Source organism: Temnothorax americanus, unplaced genomic scaffold, assembly GCF_048541705.1.
Source record: "Temnothorax americanus isolate GAGA-0224 unplaced genomic scaffold, ASM4854170v1 Scaffold33, whole genome shotgun sequence".
In the NCBI taxonomy this organism is placed as follows: Eukaryota; Metazoa; Arthropoda; class Insecta; order Hymenoptera; family Formicidae; genus Temnothorax; species Temnothorax americanus.
In genome coordinates this window covers 1345737-1369846 of record NW_027509475.1, presented here as the reverse complement: position 1 = coordinate 1369846, position 24110 = coordinate 1345737, and the positions used below count along the sequence as shown (strand labels likewise).

General features: G+C 39.7%; 1 protein-coding gene across 1 annotated transcript; it reads left to right on the top strand.

The window, feature by feature from the left end:
- The first annotated feature begins 949 nt into the window (after window positions 1–949).
- Window positions 950–19793, top strand: LOC143901265 (uncharacterized). The gene is made up of 2 exons (XM_077413400.1): window positions 950–1649; window positions 13845–19793. Exons 1-2 carry the CDS (start codon window positions 1230–1232, stop codon window positions 14160–14162), a joined length of 738 nt encoding a protein of 245 aa, XP_077269526.1. The 5' UTR covers window positions 950–1229; the 3' UTR covers window positions 14163–19793.
- Window positions 19794–24110: the final 4317 nt, after the last annotated feature.

The window sequence follows — 24110 nt, the reverse complement described above, 5'->3', positions numbered from 1 at the left end:
ATTTTACATTTAAAAAATTAGAAATAAATATATACGAGAAAGTATAAAATTGTATTGGACATAAAATTACTGTAATACACATTATATAAAACATTAATTTTAATATGTTTTTCAAGAATACAATTTCATTGAAATAAACAAAATTTCAATAAATAAAATAGTCTGGTGACTAAAATATTCACTGCTCGCATCTAATTCGATACGAACTGATTCGTATCGAATCAATTGACCTATCTAAGTTTTCAACCGCTAATATATACTATAATTATAAGATATTGAAATTCAAAATATCGAATATATCAAATGGCGGATGTATCGATATTTCGAAGTATCGATTCAAATCGAAACCCTACTGCAGTTACCGCACGAGTGCGCGTGCGCGTGCGCGACAGTCCGCAACCGACGTTCACCTTCGTTGTTGCGCCGTCTTTGCGCTTCCCGCTTCGGTAATTCGTTTCACGCGTCGGCGCATCTCGAATTCCTTCTCTATCGTGCTCAAGAAACACGCCGCGGGTTTAATCTCCAATTGACATGCGTAAATCGCGCGTGTGTCTGTATTAAATAAACTTTTACGTTGCGTGGCGAGATGCCGATTGCGAATCGAGAGAGGTGCAATCGAACGGAGCACTCCCTAAAAGAATTCTAAATATTTGATAAACTACTCGGTTTATCAAAGGATACCAATAACGACAAAGTGGAGGAGAAAAAAGAAGGGAGAATGATGATGACTCGTAAAAAAAAAATCATCGATATAATTCCCTCGCTGTGGGCGAGAGGCGGCCGCGGCCGCGCGCCGCGCGCTCGCGCGATCGGGTCGCTTCGGCTCTCGTCGGCAGTCATCGGAGGCCCGAGGCCGAGCGGCCCGCTCGCCCGCGCTCGCGACATTTCGGCGTTCCTCGGCACTGCTCGCGCTCGCGCCGCCGCTGCCGAGCCGACCGCCGATCGTCGCCGCAAAGGCGCAAACGTACTTTGGCCGTCGCGCGAGCGTGTGCGCGAGCGCTCGTCTATTTTATCCGTCCGTCTATCCTGCTATCCGTCTGTCCGCGTCCGCTGCTACTTCGCGCGGCGCCCGTCTCTCGAAATTCGCGCGTTCCTCGGTGCAGTGCGGTGCATGGTGTTGCCCGGCGGTGGCGATCCGGCGCGCAGATTCCACACGTTCGTTAATCCCTTCCCTCGCCGCCCCTCCTCGCCCCGTCGAGAGTGAGACCGACCGACGGCGTCGTGACGCGATGTCCTCCTTCAAGGACGATAAGCCGTGCGCCCGGCTCTGCCACATCGTCAAGTGGGACGACTTCAACGGCTACGGCTTCAACCTGCACGCGCAGAAGGGTAAGAACGGTCAGTTTGTCGGCAAGGTGGACGACGGCTCGCCGAGCCAGGCGGCCGGTCTGCGCCAGGGCGACCGGATAATCGAGGTCAACGAGATCGACATCGCGAACGAGTCCCACAGTCAGGTGGTCGAGCGCATCAAGGCGTTCGCCAACGAGACCAAGCTGCTGGTGGTCGACCAGGAGGCGGACGATTACTTCGGGGAGAACAATATCGTCGTCAAGGGCACCATGCCCAACGTCAAGGTGATCAAGACGCCGGAGAGAAATCCCAACAGCGTGGAGGACCGCTCCGACGGTAGCAACTGCTCCGTCGACGAGGTAAGCGAGGGCTCGATCGTTGATTCTAATTGTGAGCGCATCAGCGGTTTATCAGGTTTTTTTTTTTTTTTTTTTTTTTTTTTTTTCGTGTGTAGTTATTCCAAGGCGGAAGCGAAGCGTTTCGGAGATAGGCTGATCCTCTATCAAACCTGGATGCGCACGGCTACAATTAAACCGATAATGTGTCCGGATAGATTGCCGTTTGTTTAATCGAGACTCGCGCGAGTCGAGAAATAACAAATGTATAATTCGTCGCCTCTCGGACATTCGGCATTTTTTCCCCGTTCGTTTCCGCGTTGCATAATTTCCTTCCGAACGGAAAATTACAGCCGGGTTCTGGGAACACGGCTATAAGTAATTGAAGAAAAACCTAGCGCAAATTACAAGGAAACGCGTCTGCTTCAAATATTTGTCAATCTAAGTGGTAAATCGCTTGACGTTGCATTTTAGTTTGCGGCAGGATTTATTTCTACTCAGCTTAATGAATCAATTGGCATTGTCGCGAGATACACTGTATATGCACAATGTTGAGTAAGTTGTTTTTCTTCAATGATGCATGTACAATAATAATTGAGATGAAGATGTATATACTCTTGGAGAATTATAATTCTCAAGGTTTTTTCTCGAGAGCGAAGTAACCACGTTGTCACTTGTACTATCTAGTAATTATTATTGACAACCGGAATAAACGTGCGGGCACAGTGTGTTGGTACGGCAAAATGTGAAATTCAAATCTGTAAAAACAACTGTTGGCATTGAGCGGCGGCGCTCGTTTGCAAATCGCGGACGATTCCTTTGAATAAATGCAAATTAGCGCCGCGCGTGCATCCAAATTCGCGCGCATTGGAAATAAGTAAGTGGTTCTGACTTGCATCGCGGACGAGGAAGTCGCGTAAGTAACACACCTCATTCTCATTTTTGCAAATCGAAAGATTTACGATAAGGGAAACTATAAAAAAAAACGAGCGTGCTTTTTTATCTCCGTAAAAACAAACAGAAATAAAATAAAAATCTGGAGACGGCAACTCATTGTCGCTTATAATGTACATACGTTCTCGCTTTGCTCTCCGGTGAAAATGTGTGAAATATTTTCAGGTAAATCGGAGAGAGAAAGAGAAAGAGAGAGGAGAAAAGTGGTTAGCGCGTGTTGAGGCGAACGCATCGGTTAATCGGCGTTTTCTTCCTTCGGCCGCGAAAGTCCCGGGAGACACGACGACGCGCCCGTACCGAAGGAATCCGTGGCAGTCGTGGCACTCGCGCGTGGAATTTATCCGAGTACGCGCGCTTACCCGCGCCACCGGTCCACCTGTTGAATTCGTCGTCGCTCCCCCGGTGCTGCCCCGCTGCTCTCGGGACGGTGTTTACGCTAGAAAGTGTCTGGCCACGCATGCGACGCGTGCAGTAGCGCCGATACATCGCTTTATCGATGAATTTCGACGAGTATCGACGATAATCTTACAATTAGCAGCTATATAACGGTACAAAGTATACATATTACAATTGAAAACGAGACATATTGTACTTGAGCAAAAATTTCGAGGCACGATACTTCCTGCTGATGTCAGAAAATTTATAAATTCATTTGTGTATTTACTTTATGTATTATTGTATATATTCATTTTGGACGTTTTTGTCGGAAATGTATATCTAACTGATGGTTGTTCGCGTTAAACACCACGTTATTTTTTACGTCGTAGCGTTCAGGTTTTGCAGCAGGTTTTGTATTGTAGCTTGCATTTTTATAAAATGCAAGCAGGTGCGCGCGCTATTGAATGCACACGCGTCATCGCGTCGTAATTAGTTATTTCTCCGCGGAACGGTCTTGCTGTCGCATGTCGCTCTGTTCTTTTAGCCATTTCGATGATCGATGTGTTACAGTAAAAGTAGCCGGAGTAGAAATTTCGACGTGTAGAAAAGGTATACGAAAGAGATTTGCTCTTGCTTTCCCTCCTTGACAAGCTCGCGATATGACAATCAATTGTATAATATTAACTTATATTATAACATGAAATTTATTGTCGTTTTCTACTTATTTTCTGTTGGATTATTTTTTTCTAAAATTGTCTCATTAAATTCGGCACGTGCGAGTCGTGCGAACGGTAATTGTCATGTAAAATTGATATTTTATTTCGTACGACGTTATCTGCGCTTTGATTCGCATTTATACGACGAACTTTACAATCATAAATATTATATTTATTTCACGCGAGCTCAATTTACATGAGCGTACGATACGCGTTTGATATTTACGCGGATTTTACGCGCGGAGATCGGGTTCATAAATATTTTTATGATCGCAATCGGTTCTGCCGCGATTTGCACCGCGATAATCACGACGTTACGACGATAAGAAACGCGTGTACCCGGCGGTCGCGCTTTTACGTACTTATTGTTAGATTATCGAGTAAAGTTAATGACGCGAGGCAGGAAGTGATTTAAGGTCGGATCGTCAAAAATTCTTTCTTCAGGGAAACGATTACGCAAGCGTCGTAATGACGCGACGTCTGCCTCGTATTCCCATCGAATGTAGTATCCTCTCTCGGCGATGACGCGTCTCTTTGCCCGTATACCATCGCCGTCAGCTGACTAATAAAACGAGAAATCACGGTTTTTTCCCCTCTCAATCGTGCCGTGCGCGATTATCGCGCGCTGATTTCTCACCGCGCACGGCGCCGCGGCGCGTCACGTCTTTTTTCATTATTATCAGTTTACACGGAAAGATGCGGCCTCGATCGGAAGATAAAGGACTTATGGTAATTCAAGTGAGTCACAGTCGCACTTCGCAAAAGTTAGGCATTATTGAAAACTTTTGTAATGCGTGATTCTAATGTATTTCTCCAAAATATTATTTTAATACATCTATAGACATGTACCCCAACAGGTAAACGTATACCTATATTTATAATCGATACTAAATTACGGTCACAATAATTATTACCAAGCTGATTATTGTAATAATAATTATGACAAATACTAATTATTACAGTAATCGGCTTAGACATCATTATTGAGCGTAATTTAGTATCTATCGATTATAAATAGGTATGTTTACGTATCTATAGATATGTATATTAAAATAAAAATTGACGTTAATATATATTTTCATCCTGTTTCTGTAGAAATAATCATTTTTAACGCTATGCTCCCCCCTCCTTATGCCATAATCGCTTGCACAATCTTTCTCGATCTTGCAATGCGCATCGCGCGTCCGATTTTTCTCTGTTAAATCCCTATATATTAGAGAATTTAAAAGGCTCTATTTATTTTTAATGAGAATTTATGACATTATCGAAATCGAAATACGTTATTCATAATATTCCGTCTCGTGACTCCTATTAATTCCGCTAAAGGTAATATAATTGGGGACAAAAGGGTTAATTGGCATAAATTGCCGCTCGGTAAATAATATACGCCGGTACTTACGTCGAGTTATCATCGCTGTCTTTCCATGTTATCAGCTACGAAAATTTGTGCGTTAATACAACACATTCGTCGTCGCACTTACGTGAGTGCTCGAGTAAACGCTACCTAATACCTAAACTAAACACGATGATGCCACCGCATCGTTGGTAACATCTGTATTTGTTCGGATTGCGAGTGAATAAAAGACAGAAATGTGAAGAAGACTCGCTCGTCGCGTATGAGATGCGCAAAATACATAAAAAGCAACGCCCGTATTTTCCTCCTAGACTTCCCTCGGTCGATCATTTTCCCTCGTTTCATAGATTATAAAATTGCGCATAAAGCACTCGATATACATGCATCTTGGAATGAGGACAATTGATTGTATTATGGCTTGGAGATAGAGAAGGACGAGTCGCCGAAGGACGAACGTGCCTGTATTCCGGCACATATTACCCTTTCTTTTATTTCTAGGCCACTGAATTACATTCGTTGTTATACAAGTAGTTGCCAGTAACATTAGCCAGCGGTTCGCGTTATACGTTACAAGTTGCGTGAGTGAATTATCGACGTTTGAACTTTCAAGTGGCAATTAATAACCATATTAACGAAGCGAATTTATAGTATGTAGATTATACATTACACCGTAATAGATTACGGAATACGATGTGTATTTCGCGATCGAAAGTCGCATCGCGAATAAGCTGGTAGTTTCGACGCGTCCGCGACTCGCCACATTGGTTTTAATTAGCCAGGTAATGTGTCGTGTACGTATGCGTTCTCGCGTGTCGCAAGCGCGTGTTCATTACGCGAGAGGAATGTGAATAACCCCTATTGCGTTCTCTGAAATACGAGACGGGTTCAATTGATATTGATGGAATAACGTATATACGGATGATAAAACGCCGCCCGTCATTCCAACGCAGTCGAGAAATGTCTTTTTGGCACATTTTTTTATTAATACTAATTAACAGTTATAATTGTTATCATTATCATATTTACAAACGTATAATTGTACGTGTAATTGTATACGTAAGTATAATTGTAATATATAACGTTATAATTATTAATATTAGTTATATCAATATTAAAGTGGAAATAATATACTATTATCTTGATCTTGCTAAAGAATTTTTCATTTTTATTTCTTTATCTCTAATCTGTATATAATTCTCTGTGTGTATATTTACTAATGATTCTAAAACATTATTACCTAATGGTGATTATATGTCATTGTGTAACGGTCTTTGTGTTATCGTTGTGTCTTGAAATAATATGCGATTATATCACCTCGGCACGTGTTTAAAACGAATCGGCATTATGCCGCTTCTCGGAGTCACAAGAGTATTCACGAAAGTGTGTAATCGTACTACTCTGGGGATGAATGAAATGTGATTGAATCATGCTGAATAAGCGGAAGCGTTGCTGATTTGCACGTGCCAACCGGACGGATTCTCGACCTATGTGCGCGACAATAAAAATTGCCGTTTGATATTTCCTGCTTCCGATCGCGTGTATAATGACTGACCAGCTAAAAGCGCTATTTTTCACTGTTCTTGGATAAATGCGCTTCAATTACTATTAAAGAATATTCGTATAGTCGAAATAAAGTTTTATTAAAATATTTTTTTATCCTTTTGGAGCAAATTAACGAAGGAAATTACTTCATTGTCAGAAAAAAGCTCTCAAAGTATGTATCGTGGTAATTATTTTTTTGAAGAAGTTTATATCTTTTAATATTCTAAAAGAAGTCATAAAATTCAGTAAGAAATAAATGTTTATTCTCATAAAGTTTCTATCGTCGCGTGAAAAGTATGAAAATTAATATACATCATATTGTCGACGAGAGATAAATATTTCGACACAAACATTTTCCATGTTTGTGGGTTTAACGCATCCCGAGATTGCATTGCAGACAGGATACGATCATATCGTCATACTTGACCTCAGAATTTTTAAAAAGACTGGAGTCAGCATTTGGTAAATCGTTATTTTTAATTCGCGACTCGACGATTCGGCCCAGGCAGATGGAGATGAAAATGACGACACGTGTGCATTATTAATATCCCGTTTACATACGCTGTCCGCACAATTATTCATTTATATAGAGGCGGACGTCTCGTGAGCCGCAGTTTATCCACTTCGTTTAACCCTTGAACATCGCTCGGAAATTTAGTCTTGTTGGGAATTGGCAAGATTACAGTGCAAAGAGGATGCACAAAGGATGATAGAAAAGGCATTATAGCGTTAATTTTTAAATAAAAACATCAGAGTTTAATGACTTCGATTTAAAGGTATTTATATCCATCTCGAATCATACAAAGAATAATCAGTCATTCGTAAAAATATTGTCGATAAAATATTTAAGCTACTATTTTTTTCTGCGAGTTAATTGTAAATAAATAAGCATTGCGGAAAAATATTCCGGAAATGTTTGATAAAAATTGAATTAGGAGCCGGAATAATTTATACGCTACAAGAGACATTATAGAAAAGCTTGCACAATTGCCTAACTAATTAATATTTATCTAATACGGAACATTCGTGTGTATTATAAAGTCTAATTATTTTAATACTTGTAAGTAACGTATAAAATAGCATTATAATCCAGGATGACGTCGCGTTCTAAATGATGCGAGTGCAAAATAGATTATTTATATGAAATACCTTTCTCTAATTAAGCGACATAATTACGAAACAACTTTGTAACGATCCCCCTGTGTTTACGTGAGAACATGAGAAGACGCGAAGAAACTGGCGAGGTTCGTTTCGTAGGCTTCCACGTCTCTCCCGGTAATCTCCCCTATCTCTCCGTTCTCGTTGATATCGTTATCGTAGCCTCCACGATTGTTGCAATCTCGTCCCGACGCTGCTTACACGATGCTTTCTCTCGTATATCCCTCGCAACGTATCCCACTCGATTCCGCCCCGGCCAGCCGCGTGAAACTCTCGGCGATTTGAATGCGAAAACTCGTCCCGTTTGACGATCGAGCCGTGCTTAATCTTATCCGGCGCCGCCATAAATCTGACATATCGTTTTATAATTCTTGCGTGTCGATCACGAGTGTTCCAGGGTCGCGACGATAAGGTGTAAAAGGTCTCGCTTAATTTTCTTTACTTATTATTGGAAAGTGCTAAAAGCATTGTTATCCAGTATTTAGCCAATGCTGTTAGTGTTTTTATCCGTATACTTATTTAACACGGAAAAAAAGGAGTTGTAAAATATGGACAACTATAACATTTTTGTGCTGCGAGAGCTATATTTTTAGTAATTTTTGCAAAACCTTTTGCTACAATTGCTAAAAATTATAGCTTTCGCAGCAAAAAATGTTAGTTTTCCATATTTTACTACTAGATTTGCTACGGTAGTGTTTAATTGGGAGTACATTTTAATCAGGTGATACCCCCACAAATAATTTTTCATTTATTTTTTTCGAGATACGGATTGCGGATATAATTTGAATAACTCTCGGTTTCATGCGAAAATCCCCGTCTTGATACGCAATACAATAATAGCAGCGGAGCTGCGTTCAAGGAGGAAAAGGATCGCTCGAATGGAACGAATTCATGGTAGTTATGCGTGTCTTATCGTGCCACGCGGTGGGGAATGAGTCATTCTACCTGCCGCGGCGAGCTCTCGCATATACGAAAAGTCATGATGGGCACGCTCTTTTTTGCAGAATAAATTACATCTTGCGGCGCGAGAATGGCCAACATTTTTCCCGTATCCTTACGCAGAATACTATATCATCAGAAATGCGATTTAAAAGTTATTTACAGTTTGAAGACAATATTTCCGAGATGATGATTACAGTGTTGATCAAGCATGATAATTCCTGGTAAAAAATTGCAGGCTTTGTGAATTTTTTTAAACCGATTTTTTCAATTTTGTCCGATGTTTTTCTCGCAACGTTCGCGCGGCTGTTCAACAACAAACTCGAAAAGTCCCAGCACTATCTGGCGTTCTAGAAGTGCTATACGCGCTCGGCAACATCTGTCCGTTGTTTGCTTAGGTTGTTATCGGGTGCGAGTGCATCTGCGCCAGCAACAATACAAGCGGCTCTCGGATGCGAGCCATTACGCCACTAATCGCAGGAAGTTTTTGGAGGACGCGCCGATGCGTTTTACGCGGAGTCGAATCAATTTCCGCGAGACTCGCGATTCGAATATCTTCTATCGACGGGCGATCGAGTAAAATGCGCGCACACTTTCTTCCGATCAGAAAGATCGCCGATCCTCTCGCCGACGAGTTTTCACTTCCGGCGATTTTCACGACGTTACGTAAATTCCGCGTTCTCATGTCCACCCGTTGGGACGTGATTGTCCGCGTCACGGTCATATTACGTGTAGTATAGATTTGATTTACATACTTGAAAAATATGTTTCTTAATAGTAGAGGAGAGAACATCGCTTTTAATAACGATTTAATTATAATTATAGGTATCAATAATTAAAAAAAAAAAAAACGTAGCTTAATTTATAATATGAAGGAGTTCGCAAAATGTGCATGCATAGCTATTTTAATGAGAAAAATTTTTTTATTTTAATGAAATGTAATTTTAATTTTGTTATACACGTAGAGAATTTTTTGTTATATTTTACTTTTTACCCTTAAATTCACTACAAATTTGGGACAACTTGTCAACCAAGAAAATTTTAAAATATACAAAATACATTTTACAATCAACGTGATAAAAATTACCAAGCAGATTGGTAAATTTTGAAAAATTATTGAAATTTCCTAGATATATTTTAATAAAATTAATCAAACATATTTTATATTTTAATGTAATAGATATTAATATTTTTTATTATGGTAGATATTAATCAGAATAGCTTGCATAAAATTCTTGGTGGTACATGTTGTCCCGCACAACTACCATGATTTCAGGGTGTAAATTTTAAGAGAAAATTCTCCATGTAGAGATTGATTTTACAGTCAAACAAGAAATGCATTTTCAAGTAATTTATTGCGATAAAGACGCTGTTGCAAGGTAATTACTCTGTATCTAGGTCAAGATATGAATATGTAAACAACGGGACGGGCGGCGGAACTTCATTTTTTTCCATGAAGTTAACGTACTGGTTATGATAATGGAATTGCGTGGGAGGCAGACAATCGAGAGATTCTTCCTTATCGTGGGCAGTTGTAATAATGTATGCGACCGAAATTCTTTTAGAAATACGTTAATTTATAGAGGCGATTAACCTAATTAAAAAATTATACATTATTAAATAAAAAACTTGTATAAATATTAAAAATTTTAATATTTTAATTTTTTATTTGTATCATTCCTCATGAAATGTTTTGTTTGTCACGTGTTTTTTTGTGTGTCATCTTGTTAAGAAAATTTTTGCAAGTGACGCGCAGATCGATTGCGTAATAGGGGATTCGAGGAAGTCTGTGCACAATTGCGAATTGCGATATTGTACTTCCGATACAATTAATAGCCGTCCTGCCTGTTTCCCATATACCGAAATAGGACGTTTCCTGCCTGTTTTGCGTAACGCGACCAACACAAAAGCAAAATGTGTCATACTCCAATGTGAATCAGCCGCTTTTTTCTCATCAGTGTAACATGCATGTATAAGCTATTCGTTAACTTAATTTTGACGAGCAATTGACGTGTATGCGACATTTAGTTCTTCATCGAGTACACTGACAAAAAATTATTCTGCATTTTAGTAAATATTTGCGTACACTGTGACTTCTTTACTGCAGTAAAATAAATTTTCCTTTTTATTGGTATGTGTATTTACTGAGACAAAAATATACCAATAAAAAGGAAAATTTTTTTCATTTTAGTAAATGGAGTCACAGTTGTATGTATATGCAAACTAATATTTACTAAAATGCAGAAAATTTTTTCTCAGTGCAGCTTTTTCCAAAAGAGAAAATTATATTTTTTTAAATTTAAGCTGTTAATAAGCTCGCTTATTAAATCGGCGAAATTTAATGTAACGCCACAACAGCGAGGGTGACATCTCGAATTCCGTTATTCGATCTTATTCCATTTCCGCGTCTCGTTCCAGAACGATTTTAGAAGAAAACGTGCCAAAAACCCGTGCACGTCTCTCGTCTGAATACGTATGCAGATAACGGGGATTCCCCTTCCAGGAGAAGGAAACCAGTATAGAGTCCCTCTAATAAGAGTCGCGACACGTTGAGTTTCGGCAAAATAAGTGAGAAAGAGAACAAGCGATATACATTCATATCGCTTTCTCTTTCTCTCTGTTTCTCGTGCTTTTGCCGAAATGCGAACCAATCAAAAGTTGCAGTTTTGGCGTCGCGACTCTTATTTATAGAGGGACTCTAGAAACCAGCATTGCACCATGCTCCCTCGCGTATAGGTACAGGTATAATTAAATACTTGTCTACGTAACCCGGATGATAAACGCGTGTTTGTCAAGCGCGATATGCGCGCTGCTGCGCTAAGTTTCAGGATATGTCTCCCACCTCGCTTAACGATTTCGTTGTTGCGTCAGCGTACGCGCGCGAGAAATTACACGTTGCCTTGCCCTAAAGAGCACAGGTGAATTTACAGCCGATGCAAAACGTGAGTTATTTCACATTTCCTGACAATCTTAGAAAGGAAATTTATATTTTGATAAAGATAAGACCACGAATGTTTTTAATTTGCGCAATTGAGAGTTTATTTTGAAGACTTTAAAGGTCCGATTTTGCGGATTTAAAACTTGAATTGCGACAGAATTACGGATACGTATTCCGATCGAGTTTACAGAGGGAAAAAAAATCTCGTTTGCGCGAAGCGTTCCATGGTCGTCGCTTGTCTCGTGGCACGGATTCCTGCAGTTTTATAGGGTCGTTGCGTCAACAACGGCGGAATAAAAACGTCGTGTGCAATATGCGCGAAAGTCTCCCCGCGAGGCGAAGATATCGAATATATTGCGATAATGTCACATAAAGTCAGTCTCTATGCAGAAACGTGACAAAAAACAACCAACTGCGACTCGGCCTTTGGTTCTGCCTTATTCTCGATTTTTCAAACGTAGTCGAGCAAAATCGCGCGTTAGACCTCGACAATACCTAACGACGTTATTTTTATGTCGGATAAAAGAGAACCTTGGAACATTTCTGCGATTAATTTTCGTTAAGTTGACTCTAAAAATATTTAATACCCGCGGTGTTTCAGTATCTTACTGCGTTCTTGATTTATTAAGGTTTTTTTTTATGAATTATTAAGATTAATTATTAGATTATATAGCATGATAGAGGGAGACTCGTGACAGCTCTTTCATTAGCGTTCTGCATAACGAAATTTCGCTATCTACGTACCGTTATGCACCTCATTCCGCGTTTAGTTGTTACCATGGATTACTTAAATTACGCTCGATTATCGGGACACGGTTACCGGCCGGGGAAAGCAAAAGGGGATACGCGTAGCTCCGTATCGCGGCGAAAATAAATGACCACAATGACTATACGCGATAATTCGAAGTATCGAGAGCCAGTCGTGAACATCGGTATGTAGGACTGTAGCACGGCCGGCTGTAGAGCGATAGCCGACTAACATTATTTCGAAGGGATTTAAACGGTCTGCGCGCGCGGCAGAAAACCGGTTATCTCTCTTTCTCTCTCCGTCGTCGTGCGTGACGCCGAGTAATGGAATTCCTTTAAGTACCGTTCAGAGTTGCATCAGGATCCAAGGTCATTATAAGTATCTCTTCGCGGGCAGCGATCTTTATCCGAAATACTCGCGTAAGTCTCGCCCGGGTTTGCGATATAGCGATATACCAGCTGCGGCAGAGAGGAGCGAGCGACGCGATACAATCGCGAGATACTCGAGCGGAAACTCGGTGTCTCGTTTAAATCTGTACGCTATAGGCGTTTGTGAATCCGACCGTATTACGCGGCGTGCAGTTTTTTGTCCCGCGCGCTGCCGCAGAAGGTTGCGCACCAACGCGGACGAAACGTGTCAAAAAAGCCGCAGTGTCATTCGGCTTTAAAAGAAAATATATCCCGTCTCGTTCCGTTGATGCCTCCGTAATCGCGGACGTGGAGCGAGCGATCTTTATCTGGACACTATTCCAGTAAAGTTGCAACCGCGAAGCCATTAGGAAAGTTCTGTTAATAATAAAATTATATAAATTACATACATACGCGCGTAATGAAATCCAATCTATCTTGACTACAGATAACTTCCGTATCTAGTATCTACTTACACTTGTTAGGGCAATTAAATACTACCTTGGACTGATATTTTATGTGTTGCTTTTTTATTTTTATGTCGCTCATTGTTATTTAATGCTCGATCGATTTTTTCTGCACTGAAAAAAAAATTTATTGAAATCTCTCAAGAAGATATATTTTTTTAAATTAGTTTTCTTAATTCAAAGAAATATTATATAGATAGATTTGAGGAAATATTTTAAATTCAGGAGAACCCACAATACTTCTTTGAATTAAGAAAACTAAACTCAAAGAAATCTATTTTTTTTTATCTAATATACATATGTAAAACGCTCCACTTGTGTTGCTCATTATTATTTAATGACTGCTCGATCGATTTTTCCTGCACTGAAAAGAAGTTTATTAAAATCAATAAAATAGATTTCTTTAAATTATTTGTTTCCTTAATTCAAAGAAATATTAGATAAATTTGTGAAAATATTCTAAATTCCCAGAAAAACTCAATAATAAGGAAACAAAATTTAAAGAAATCTATTTTCTTGATTTTAATAAATTTTTGTCTTCAGTGTGTACATTACCTTTGCTTCCATAAGAATTCTACTTTTCTTAATAATAATATTCTTCTTTCATTTTTGTTGCAGAACACGCAGAAGTCTATCGACTCGAACGACACGGCGCACAGCGACAGCACCACCGTCGCGCAGACGACGACCAGCGGCGGCAAGGAGTCCGACATGCGGGAAAACGGCAACGGCGGCGTGAACCACGTGCACGGCACGGGTAACGGCAGCCTGGGGGTCGGGGACGGTACGAATAACAGCGAGCCCCGATCCCAGGGCCTGAACCTGACGATGAGCGCGAAGGAGCTCAGGGAGATGCTGGCGCAGCGCAAAAAATACGACCCGAAGAAGGAGTCGATCGGCTTCAAGGACAAATTCGACATCGTGCAGAAACTGTAGACGCGTGCGTCGTTCCCTCGTGCTTCTCCTGTGAAACTCGTCGGTGATCCTTCATTCCTTTATTCCTTCCTTTTTCGCTCGTTATCGCCCGTCGAGCGCTCGGCGACGTCGACGACGGTTCCCTTCCTACGATGTAACGCATTTTGTTGTAACCGATCAAATTGTTGTAATAAATACACGATTGTTTAGACTATCGTGGACATCGATATCGAGATATCGTAACATACATACATTTATCCGCGGCGCACCAAGGACGCCGCGGAGAGTATTAGGATAACGAAAAGGAAGATAACGCCGTTTGTATAAGTATACATTGTTAATTTTTAGTTTACGCGAAGTTTGCGAATTTACATGTGCAATCTTTGTCACGCTTCCGCGTCGGAAGTTACGACATATTTCGAGTCACCGGTCTATCAACATTTAACATAGAGCTATGAAATACGAAGAGAATTGTTTTTAACGGAAGTTGCGCGTTTCCCACTTTTTATTGCAGGTCATTAGTTTTTTTTTCTCGCAACTTATAGTTACATGGTAGCCCGAGAATATCGTTTCCCCCCCCTCCCCCGGAATAACAATTTAGTCTCGAAGATGTTCCTGTTGTATTTAATTACAACGCTTCCCGATTAGTGAATAATTAGAGCCTCACTCTTTCGACTTGAATTATCCACGGTGTCGTCACGTTAATTTCTAAGTACCGTCTCGTCCGTTAAATTCGGGAGATCCGCTCGCCGTCTCTTCCCACGACTTTCTCCCGCGATAATTGATCGCCGTCTCCTCGATGTAGTAATCGTCTCGAACGTTACGTCGATCACGCGAATTCTTCGCCGCGGCTGAAGACGGTTTCTAATCGCGCGCGTAAATGAGAAGTAACTTCTGATAAATATTCCCGCGAATGGTATATTGAAAAATTGAAAATTTACCCCGGGGTCTCGACGTTTTATTGACCAACAGACCGAACGTTTAATTAATCACGGAGCACGTTGAATAAATCACAGGGAGTCGACTTGGCGTTCGTAAACTAAAAGTTATAACAAACATCCAATTAAAAAGAATTCCATCCTTAACATTTTTCTTGCATTTTTTTGCGAACGCTAATCAGTTTGACCTACCGTTTGATTTATCGCAGCCGCTCTCGGTTAAGGCTGTGTAATGGGGATTAACACGGTTGCCAGGACGACAGGTCGTGATGTCGACACGCGGAGAATTCGACGCGCGCGGAGTCTCTCGATAATCGCGCGCGAAGCGTAGATAATGTCCGCGTGAGTTGCAAAACGCCTTAGACCGTCCATTTCGACGTTGCATTCGTAGTTTTGGTTCGCAGTCGCGGCACGGCTGTAAAGGACTCGCAAGGACGGACGTTCCTCGCGTGCGCGCGCTGCAACGGGTCTATACGAAGTTAGTCAGTCGCCTGAGTCGCCCCGTCGTACGGTCCAAGGACGAGCGATCTGGGAGAAAGTATCGAGCCAGACGTCGGACGAGTCTCTCGGTTTTAATCTCCGTTATCGAGTTCAGGACGCGAGTCGCTTTTTTTTTACGTTGCGCGTTGCAGCACCCAGGCGGATCGACTCGGGAATTGAACATCCGTGAATTTTATAAATCGTGATGCGTCATATCTCGCGTTTCGCTCACGCCCGACACTTAACGTAGTTAATTGAAACACTAAGATTAATGTGGACGTAATGACGCTTGTATTTTGTAATTAAATCTTTCATCGCGATAAATAATTGCGCTGGTTAAATAATTCAATATGATATAGTTGTTAACTAAATAATATGGATAATTCGACGTATGGCACATAGCCAAGCTTGTGACACAAGTCAACTGAAAAAGTTCCTAAATTCGTTGTTATTTCTCTAAAGCACATTTCTCACACTCGATTATTTTTAGCGCTCCAATGAGATAATATCGAAACGTTCTATTTGCGACGTGATTTTATTCTCAAAGGGGATAATGAGAGATTAGTTCAATCTCCAATCGCGTATATTTCGATAAGAAAAACGGTATCACACCCGATAAACCGTATAGTGTTAGTGACTAATCGAACCAGCCCGACTCCGCTGTAGTTATGATTTAATTGCTTAATGATCTAGTTATCTCAGGTGATAGGATATGAATATTGCCTCGCGATTAGTACAATGATGTTGCATGTTTCATCAATGCATTTAATAAATCGCCAGAACAAGTGTTTTTCAACATTCTTACAATTCTATCTCTGGAATTTCGGCAAAAATTCAAAGCTTTAAGTGCAATATAAAAGTTGAATTTTTAAAGAAGATAAACGGCTTGTTTTGCAATTCGTATTGTTCCTTGTTTCCGCATTTCTTTTTTTTCAATTATAGCTTCCGGCTAACGATTTTCCACGGTCGTTTATTGTCACGTGTCTCGTGGGAGAACCCCGTGCTAACAGTCAATTAAATGCATTTCTTACGTACGTTACGCGTGATATAAGAAGAAATCGCGGTATTAAAGATGCAACAAAAACCCGAAGGAAAACTCGAAGGTAGCTAATTTAAGGGAATGGAAACAGCGACTCGCGATTGTAATATCCATTCTTCTTCACGCAGTGCATTACTGAGCGCCCACAAAACTTAATGTAAAACGAACCTTTGAAAAGTACACTGCGTCCATAACGGAAACATATTTACGAATAAACCCGTTCCTCGAGATATTCCTTCGCTCGATGCATATATATGCATAAAACGCCCATTTCGAACGAAACAAAATCAATTAAGCACGTGCGGCATTCTCGGGGCGGAATATTATCAGGGAGTGACGATAACAGCGGCACGGCAAACAGGTACGCGCGGGCGTTCGGAAATTTATAACTCTGCTTTCGTGACGCGCGTTCGATAAACCGACTCGTCGAATGCGGAGACGTTGCGTAATCGCCGGAGCAAGAATGTCGCGTTACAATGGCAGCGAGAGAGAGAGAGAGAGAGAGAGAGAGAGAGAGAGAGAGAGAGAGAGAGAGAGAGAGAGAGAGAGAGAGAGAGAGAGAGAAGAGAGAGAGAGAGAGAGAGGGGGGAGGAGGCTGCCTTTCGGGATTCCACCTTCGGAGCTTCTCGCGACGGGGCTCGCGGAAAAGTTGAGTACACAACTCGAGACTCTCGTTGCTAAATATTACGACGACACGTTGCGCAATCTTCAATTATCATCATCGTTGTCGTCGTCGTTATGCATTCACCTGTTCAGAGCGCGCAGGCGTTCGGCGTTCCCGAGATATAACAAGTATAGATCGTGCCTTTTTTTGCATAAATACGGATACAATGGAGTGAACGAAGCCTCGTTAGTCTATCGGGAAAATCCTAACAATTATATCCGGGTCTTTTAATTTCATTGAAATGCACAAAGATCGTTATATCTAAAACTATTAGAAGCCAGATGGTTATAACGATAGAATATTACGAACTAAATCTTCCCGTTGCAAATAAGGACCCACAATTTTGAACGTAACATCGTAAAATTTTTAAAAATGTTTATTACATCAACATATATTAATCGTCCTCAATTTGTTACCGTTTGTTTTGAGAGTGTTAATCGATGCATTTGAAATTTAAATTGTTTTTAACAATGTTTCCTTGTAAGTTTATGACGTCGTCAATGTTGCGCATGGTTGAATGTTTCCTGATGTTAACGACAATTCGCTCTCGCCAATAGCCGCCATAAAATTCCGTGCGAACGATTCGGCTGGAGAACGCAGTTGTCCGACAGGTCTCGCTCGTAATTTGTTACGAAAATAGCAAAAGCGGCTGTTAACGTTAAAATCACGTGTAATGCATACGCACGTACCTGTTATCCTGTGTGCTAATTAAATCTGGTGCGCGTAGAGACCGTTATGTCATTCAGCGGCTTAACCGAGTGAAAGTATAATAATGAGGCACCCGATCGCGCGTATAACGCAGAGCTTGATGAACGAAAATACCGCATTTGTACGCATATATCGTAATATATTCCTGCATTAAAAAAGCGTCGCGCACACGAGGTGTGCATCGAAATTTCGCCACGTGATTTCTAACTCGTGCGTTCGCGTAAAAGAGTCACGGTGCGGTCTCGCTTCGCGTGTACTTGGCGCGAGACACTACCGTGTCTCTTGATTTTGCGTTAGTACACGGAGAAAATTTTCTCTTAGAATTTACCCTGAAATCATGGTAGTTGTGGGACAACATGTAACCACCAAGACTTTTATGCGAGCTATTCTGATTAATATCTACCATAATAAAAAGTATTAATACCTATTGCATTAAAATAAAAAATATGTTTGATTAATTTTACTAAAATATATATAGAAAATTTCAATAATTTTTCAAAATTTACCAATCTGCTTGGTAATTTTTATCACGTTGTTTGTAAACTGTTTTTTGCATATTTCAAAAATTTTTTGGTTTCCTAGTTGTCCCAAGTTTGTAGTGAATTTAAGGGTAAAATATATAACAAAAAATTCTCCGTGTGGGCGTAAAGAAAAGCAGCTTAATGTCTTAGCGACGTCGTTTTGCGAATGCGCTTTGGGACGAGAATTCCACGCGTACTTAAAAAGTCTTAGGCGTCGTGTAGTAACCCATTTTGATAATCTGGAGCATCGATAACGTGCGTTACACTTATTTTGCGAGCGGCGTAGATCCAGCGTTGAGGGAAACAAAATTTGGGAAGATGAGCCAGCCTAAAAACTGTTTAGGAAATTATTTCAGACGAGTTACGACTCGAGATTCTGTTAATTATGCCGCTCGCAAAATGAACGATTCGTGATTATCGCGATTCAAACCAACGGATAAACGTACGTCCGCTAAAGCGGCATTTAGAAGCCAGAATTTCGAATAACATTGTGATGCTCTTCGCGCGATATGTGCGGATCCTTTTTCTTTGACGTTGTTTTTAGGATCCCTTTTTGTTTCGTAGGATCTTGAAGAATCTAATCATTATACCGGCTTCTGTAAATACTAGACTATCGCGCATCAGGTTGGGCGCAACGATCAGATGCAGGGAGAATGGCTAATGATAATTACCTTGCACGAATAAATAAATCTCCCGTGCAATGAGATTTCCTCGCTATGATTATCGGCACGAAACGTACGCGCTCTTTCCGTGGCGAAAAGCACGTTGCTTGATAGTGGAGCGATCTTCGAAAGTAAATTATTCATCAGTAAATAATTATGGACAAAGACTCTCGACGATTAACGAGTTCGTTAAATAATAAATGCGGGCTGTTAAAAATATGTATAAAATATGAATTCGTGTTATTGTTGATTTCGTATCGTTATGAATTGGTATCTTATCTTATCCGTATCGGTCATCCAACGCATAAATGATATCATTTTTATCGGACGCTCGACGGAAATAGGAGTCATTTAACGTGATTTTTTTTCAAGCGAATTTGATAGACTCTTGATAGATTTTGTCGGCGTGTGATTGTTGCACCGAAACTTGGAATGTATATAACCACGCGCACGTATACATACGCACATGTTAAATAAGAACCAAGTACACATGTTACGGTCTTCGCACATTATATGTCCAACGTTATTGTGTAAGCGTTATCTGTAAGCATTATGTTTGACAATAAGACTTACAATTAGTTATATGTTACAAAATTACATGTATTTACGTACATGTGTAAGAAAGGGTATTCTGAATGTCTCTGTGTGCAAGTTATTGTCCTCCTCGTAAACATATGTTCCACTTATCCTTAATTACTTGATACTTCCACAGTAATTTACAAGAAATTTGATTTCTCTTAATGAACTTTTCTAAAATTTCTAATTATTTTGTGCATGAATACTTTAGAATTAGTTTTTACAGTTAGTTTTTGCAGTTATTTTTGTACGTTTTAATGTTGGATAAATGGATGGAATTTCCGCGATATTTTATATAATTAGCATTGTAATTTCCTTTTTAATAGTTTATTTTCAAGATACTTTTAAACGATAGGATGTTTCCTTGTCAGCAGAGCACGGACGATGCAAACCGTAGGCAAGTGGCGCTACGATTTAGATCTTTCTCACTGTTTTGTCGATCGAGTGCATTGATCAGATCATCATAGCGAAAGATCCACGTTTATCACACTGCATGCTCTATCGATCACAAACATTAGTAAATAAATGTAGAATTTTGTTCAAAAATTTCATGCTACTCGCTCCTATGGAATATATTCGGGTTTTTTAGCAGAAAAAGTATTAAAAATAAAGCAAGTATGTTTTCATGAAAAAATGTATTTTATTTTTATTGAAAATAAACATTGAGTAAAAAAATAACTTTTTGCGATCAGTTTTTGTACACACACTTGCATAACACGCACATGATTCTATATATATATATATATATTTATTTATTTATTTTGTCAATGAAAGTGCGCAAACTACAAATATCTAATTTTGGAATATTCAATCTGTATTTTTGAAAAATTAGATTTAAACAAATCGCAAATTGATCGTAATTTCAAAATTGCATGTAAAAAGATCAAAAACTTCTATCAATACAAAATATCGATTGTTAATTGCTAGACTGAAAATTATGGTCAGGTATCTAAAATTAGATATTCGCAATTTGTACTACGTTCTACGACGATAACATAAAAGATTTAGAGTCATGTTTACGCGAGTGTGTGCGTGTGTGCAAACTATGAAAAATATCAATAGTCTGGAACCAGAACCTGTCGTTACGTAATTCAAAAACAAAGAGCAAGAATATTACTTACATAGCGCAAAATTAGGATATATGCTCATTTTTCTAATTGATATTCACGCGCTCAATAATCAATATTGTTAATTAAATTAAATGTTTATGACGCCGATCAAGAAGAAACAATGCATATAAATAATAAGGGAATAAGATAACATTTTCTAAAACGTCACTTTTTCTTTTATTAAGACAAACGATTTCGTAGATATGTCTAGCGCTAATAGAGAAAAATCTTAGCTGCCAATAAATAACAAAGGTATCGAGAACGACACCTCCGCGTCGAAAATATTCGGTATCGATTTTCGCGAAATCGAAATGTTATACAAATAAAACATGACAAACGTTTGATGTTTGTCATAAAAGCGAGCAGATGTTTCGTTAGCGAAACATTTGATACCCATGAAATTATATATATATGATATTTGGGGCAATGTGTCGCGACACTGCGATATTGACGTATACGCGTCGATATCGGGCGAGGCGCGGGCCATCGCGTTGTGCGGGTCCAGCGAGCGGGTGGATGCTGCACGAGAGAGATACCGCGACCGCCGTGACGAGCGGTGCGAGCGAGAAAGAGAGAACGACAGGCGGACATATATGGTCGGGGGTCCGCGAGGCTCTCAAGTTACGCCTGCTAGCGACGGCGCTAGTCGTTTTCACGATGATGTTCGGCGCGTCTCTCTCTCTCTCTCTCTCTCTCTCTCTCTCTCTCTCTCTCTCTCTCTCTCTCTGTCCTCTCTCCATCTGGGAGTTCCACCTTTTCTCTCTCCTCGTAGCCTCTTCGACGCCGTCCTTCTTGCGCGCCTCGCGCGCTCGTCTCCTTCGTGTGCCGGGCACCAAAAATACCGACGGTTGTTCCGTGGGTGAGAGAGACGAGGAGGAGAATCAAGAGAAAAGAACAGGAGAGAAGCGTTATTTCGAGATTATCGGGGATTGCCGACTTTCTGGAATCGTGCCGATCGTCTCCATTCCCAATATCGAGCGTGTTCTTTAAATTTCACTCGAGCTACCGTCACGGTTTTTACGAATTCAAAATTTTACCGCTCGCGGATCTGTCGGATTTGGCTCGTGAGATTAGAAGCCAATACATGGATTGTAGAAGTCAACGCGGCATTATTTACTCTTCTCGGTCTTATTACTAAGAAATTATGGAAATTAAAAAAAGCACATTTTTCAAGGAAAGTATAGTATACTTAAAATTATTTCAATTATTATTTTTATTTTTTCTAATTTACATTTTTATTAAAATACTTCTCCTTAAATATAAATTTTAACTAAGCATAAAAAAAGAGATTGTACCCTGATAAATAAGGTTTACTGGCGTAAATACTTTATTTAATGTTTAAGTTTAATGAATCTATAAATAGAAGAGAAAAAGAAAGAAACTGAAAGAGATAATTTATTATCCTCTCCATAGAAAAGCGAAAATATTTCTATATCTTTTTCATTCGTTAATCTTTTTTTTAGATATAAATGTGATTTGATATTAAAGTGATAATTGAAATATTGCAAATTATTTAATAATCAAAGGAATTACCAAGCGCGTTTGATTATATCCGCAACAATTATCTAAAGGATGTTTATACAATTCTTGTTATTAATTTCTGTAAGTGTAATTTCCCACAGCATATCTGTCAGTAGGGTAACTCGGGGGAATATGCCACACTTAAGAAAAATATGATTTTTTTCTTATTTCTCGTTCTTTTTGAGGTATCTTTGCATACTGGTCTTTTTTTCCTTCTTTTATCTGTTATTTATACATAGTTTTAATGAAATCTTTTGATTCTTTACTATTAAAAAGAAAAAAATACAAAAGTGTTGCAAAAGTGGCATATTACGGTAATATGCCACATATACAAACATGTATAGTAATTTAACTTTAGAAGGGCATTCTTGTCTAAAAACATGTAAAGGAATATTTTTATTACAACACAATTTCAATCAAAAACACTAAGAAAATTCTAAAAAGCACGTTGTCATACTTGTCATACTGTACTTACTCTATAAAAACTATAATACTGACAGGAAGTAAGTAAAACTTGGGCAAAACGTCAGATACAATATTTTTAACAATTTCACAGTATTTACAACAACGATCATAGCCGTAGCTTTGTTAAACATAACGAGTGGCATATTCTCCCCAGTTACCCTACATCTTTTTAAATTTGGCAGCAACCGGACAGATCGATTCGTCGACACCGGCGACGTATTCACTGATGTGAGATTTTTATGTCCCTCCGGCCATTACGCGCTCTCGTAAGTAGTAAAAGCGTTTTATAGTCGGACGTGCCGAGCGTCGGCCCGTGTTTCCGTGCTCAAAGAGTTTCGAAACCTTCGTGCATCTCTGCATAAACTTAGACTTCTGGAAAAAGAACACGTCGTATCTCGTTGCTGGTTACACACATTTTTTCGCGGAACGCAGAGAAATTTTTGCATTTCTAGAATCATCTGAGTTCTCGAGACAATTCCGCGATTAACCGAATGTTTCGTTGACTATTTATCTCGCGGGAACGAGCGTTCGACATTATTCCGACATTATTTTAATACATGGTTCTGTGAAAACTATTGCCGGATCTGTTTTAGAAACTAGTTAGAACTCTGTACTTTAGCGATAAATATTTAAAAATCTTTACGAAGAAAGTTTTGGGTCGCTTTACGTCAAATAAATCTTGCAACACTCGATCAATTTGTCGACTCGTAAATTATTAATCACAAGTGTTATAATTTAATACTAGTCTAAATTTAGTGTGATTATTATAACAATTTATGCGACGTCTCTACTAACTGTACTTTAACTTCTGTCCTCCGTATCGGTAAAAGAGTTCTTGGCCTCGATATCGAAGTCGCGATATCGCATTTTTGCGATATTCGATCGACTGGTCGGTAACGTCCACAAAAAATCGGCAAAATTTAATATCCATGTTGTGTTTCTTTCAAATAGTGCGAGTGAGACACCGAGGCAAATATAATAGGCCAGTGTCTTGTCCTGTCCTCGCACTCATAACATCTATTTCCAGAGCGGACCGGCGACTAAGTTTAGAACGGCTGTTCCATATACTCGGGCCATTCGCCCACTCTCGAACTCTCGCGCTCTCGCTCTCGGGGAAAAAAAATGTGATAAAGGAACAAACAAATGCGCCGTCGGCTGCGTAAAGACGAAATCGGTAGAGCGAGCGATCTTTGACAATCAAATAATAAAATGGAAATTTAATGTAACATTTAATTAGTCTTTGCTCTGGACGTCGTCGTTTAGTTTATTGTAATTAATTATATACA

What these genes read in the sequence shown, in the direction of transcription:
- LOC143901265 (XM_077413400.1), top strand. Translation starts at nt 1,230, where the DNA reads ATGTCCTCCTTCAAGGACGATAAGCCGTGCGCCCGGCTCTGCCACATC. An exon ending in GCAACTGCTCCGTCGACGAG is followed by an intron (nt 1,650 to 13,844) that starts GTAAGCGAGGGC and finishes TTTTTGTTGCAG; the next exon opens with AACACGCAGAAGTCTATCGA.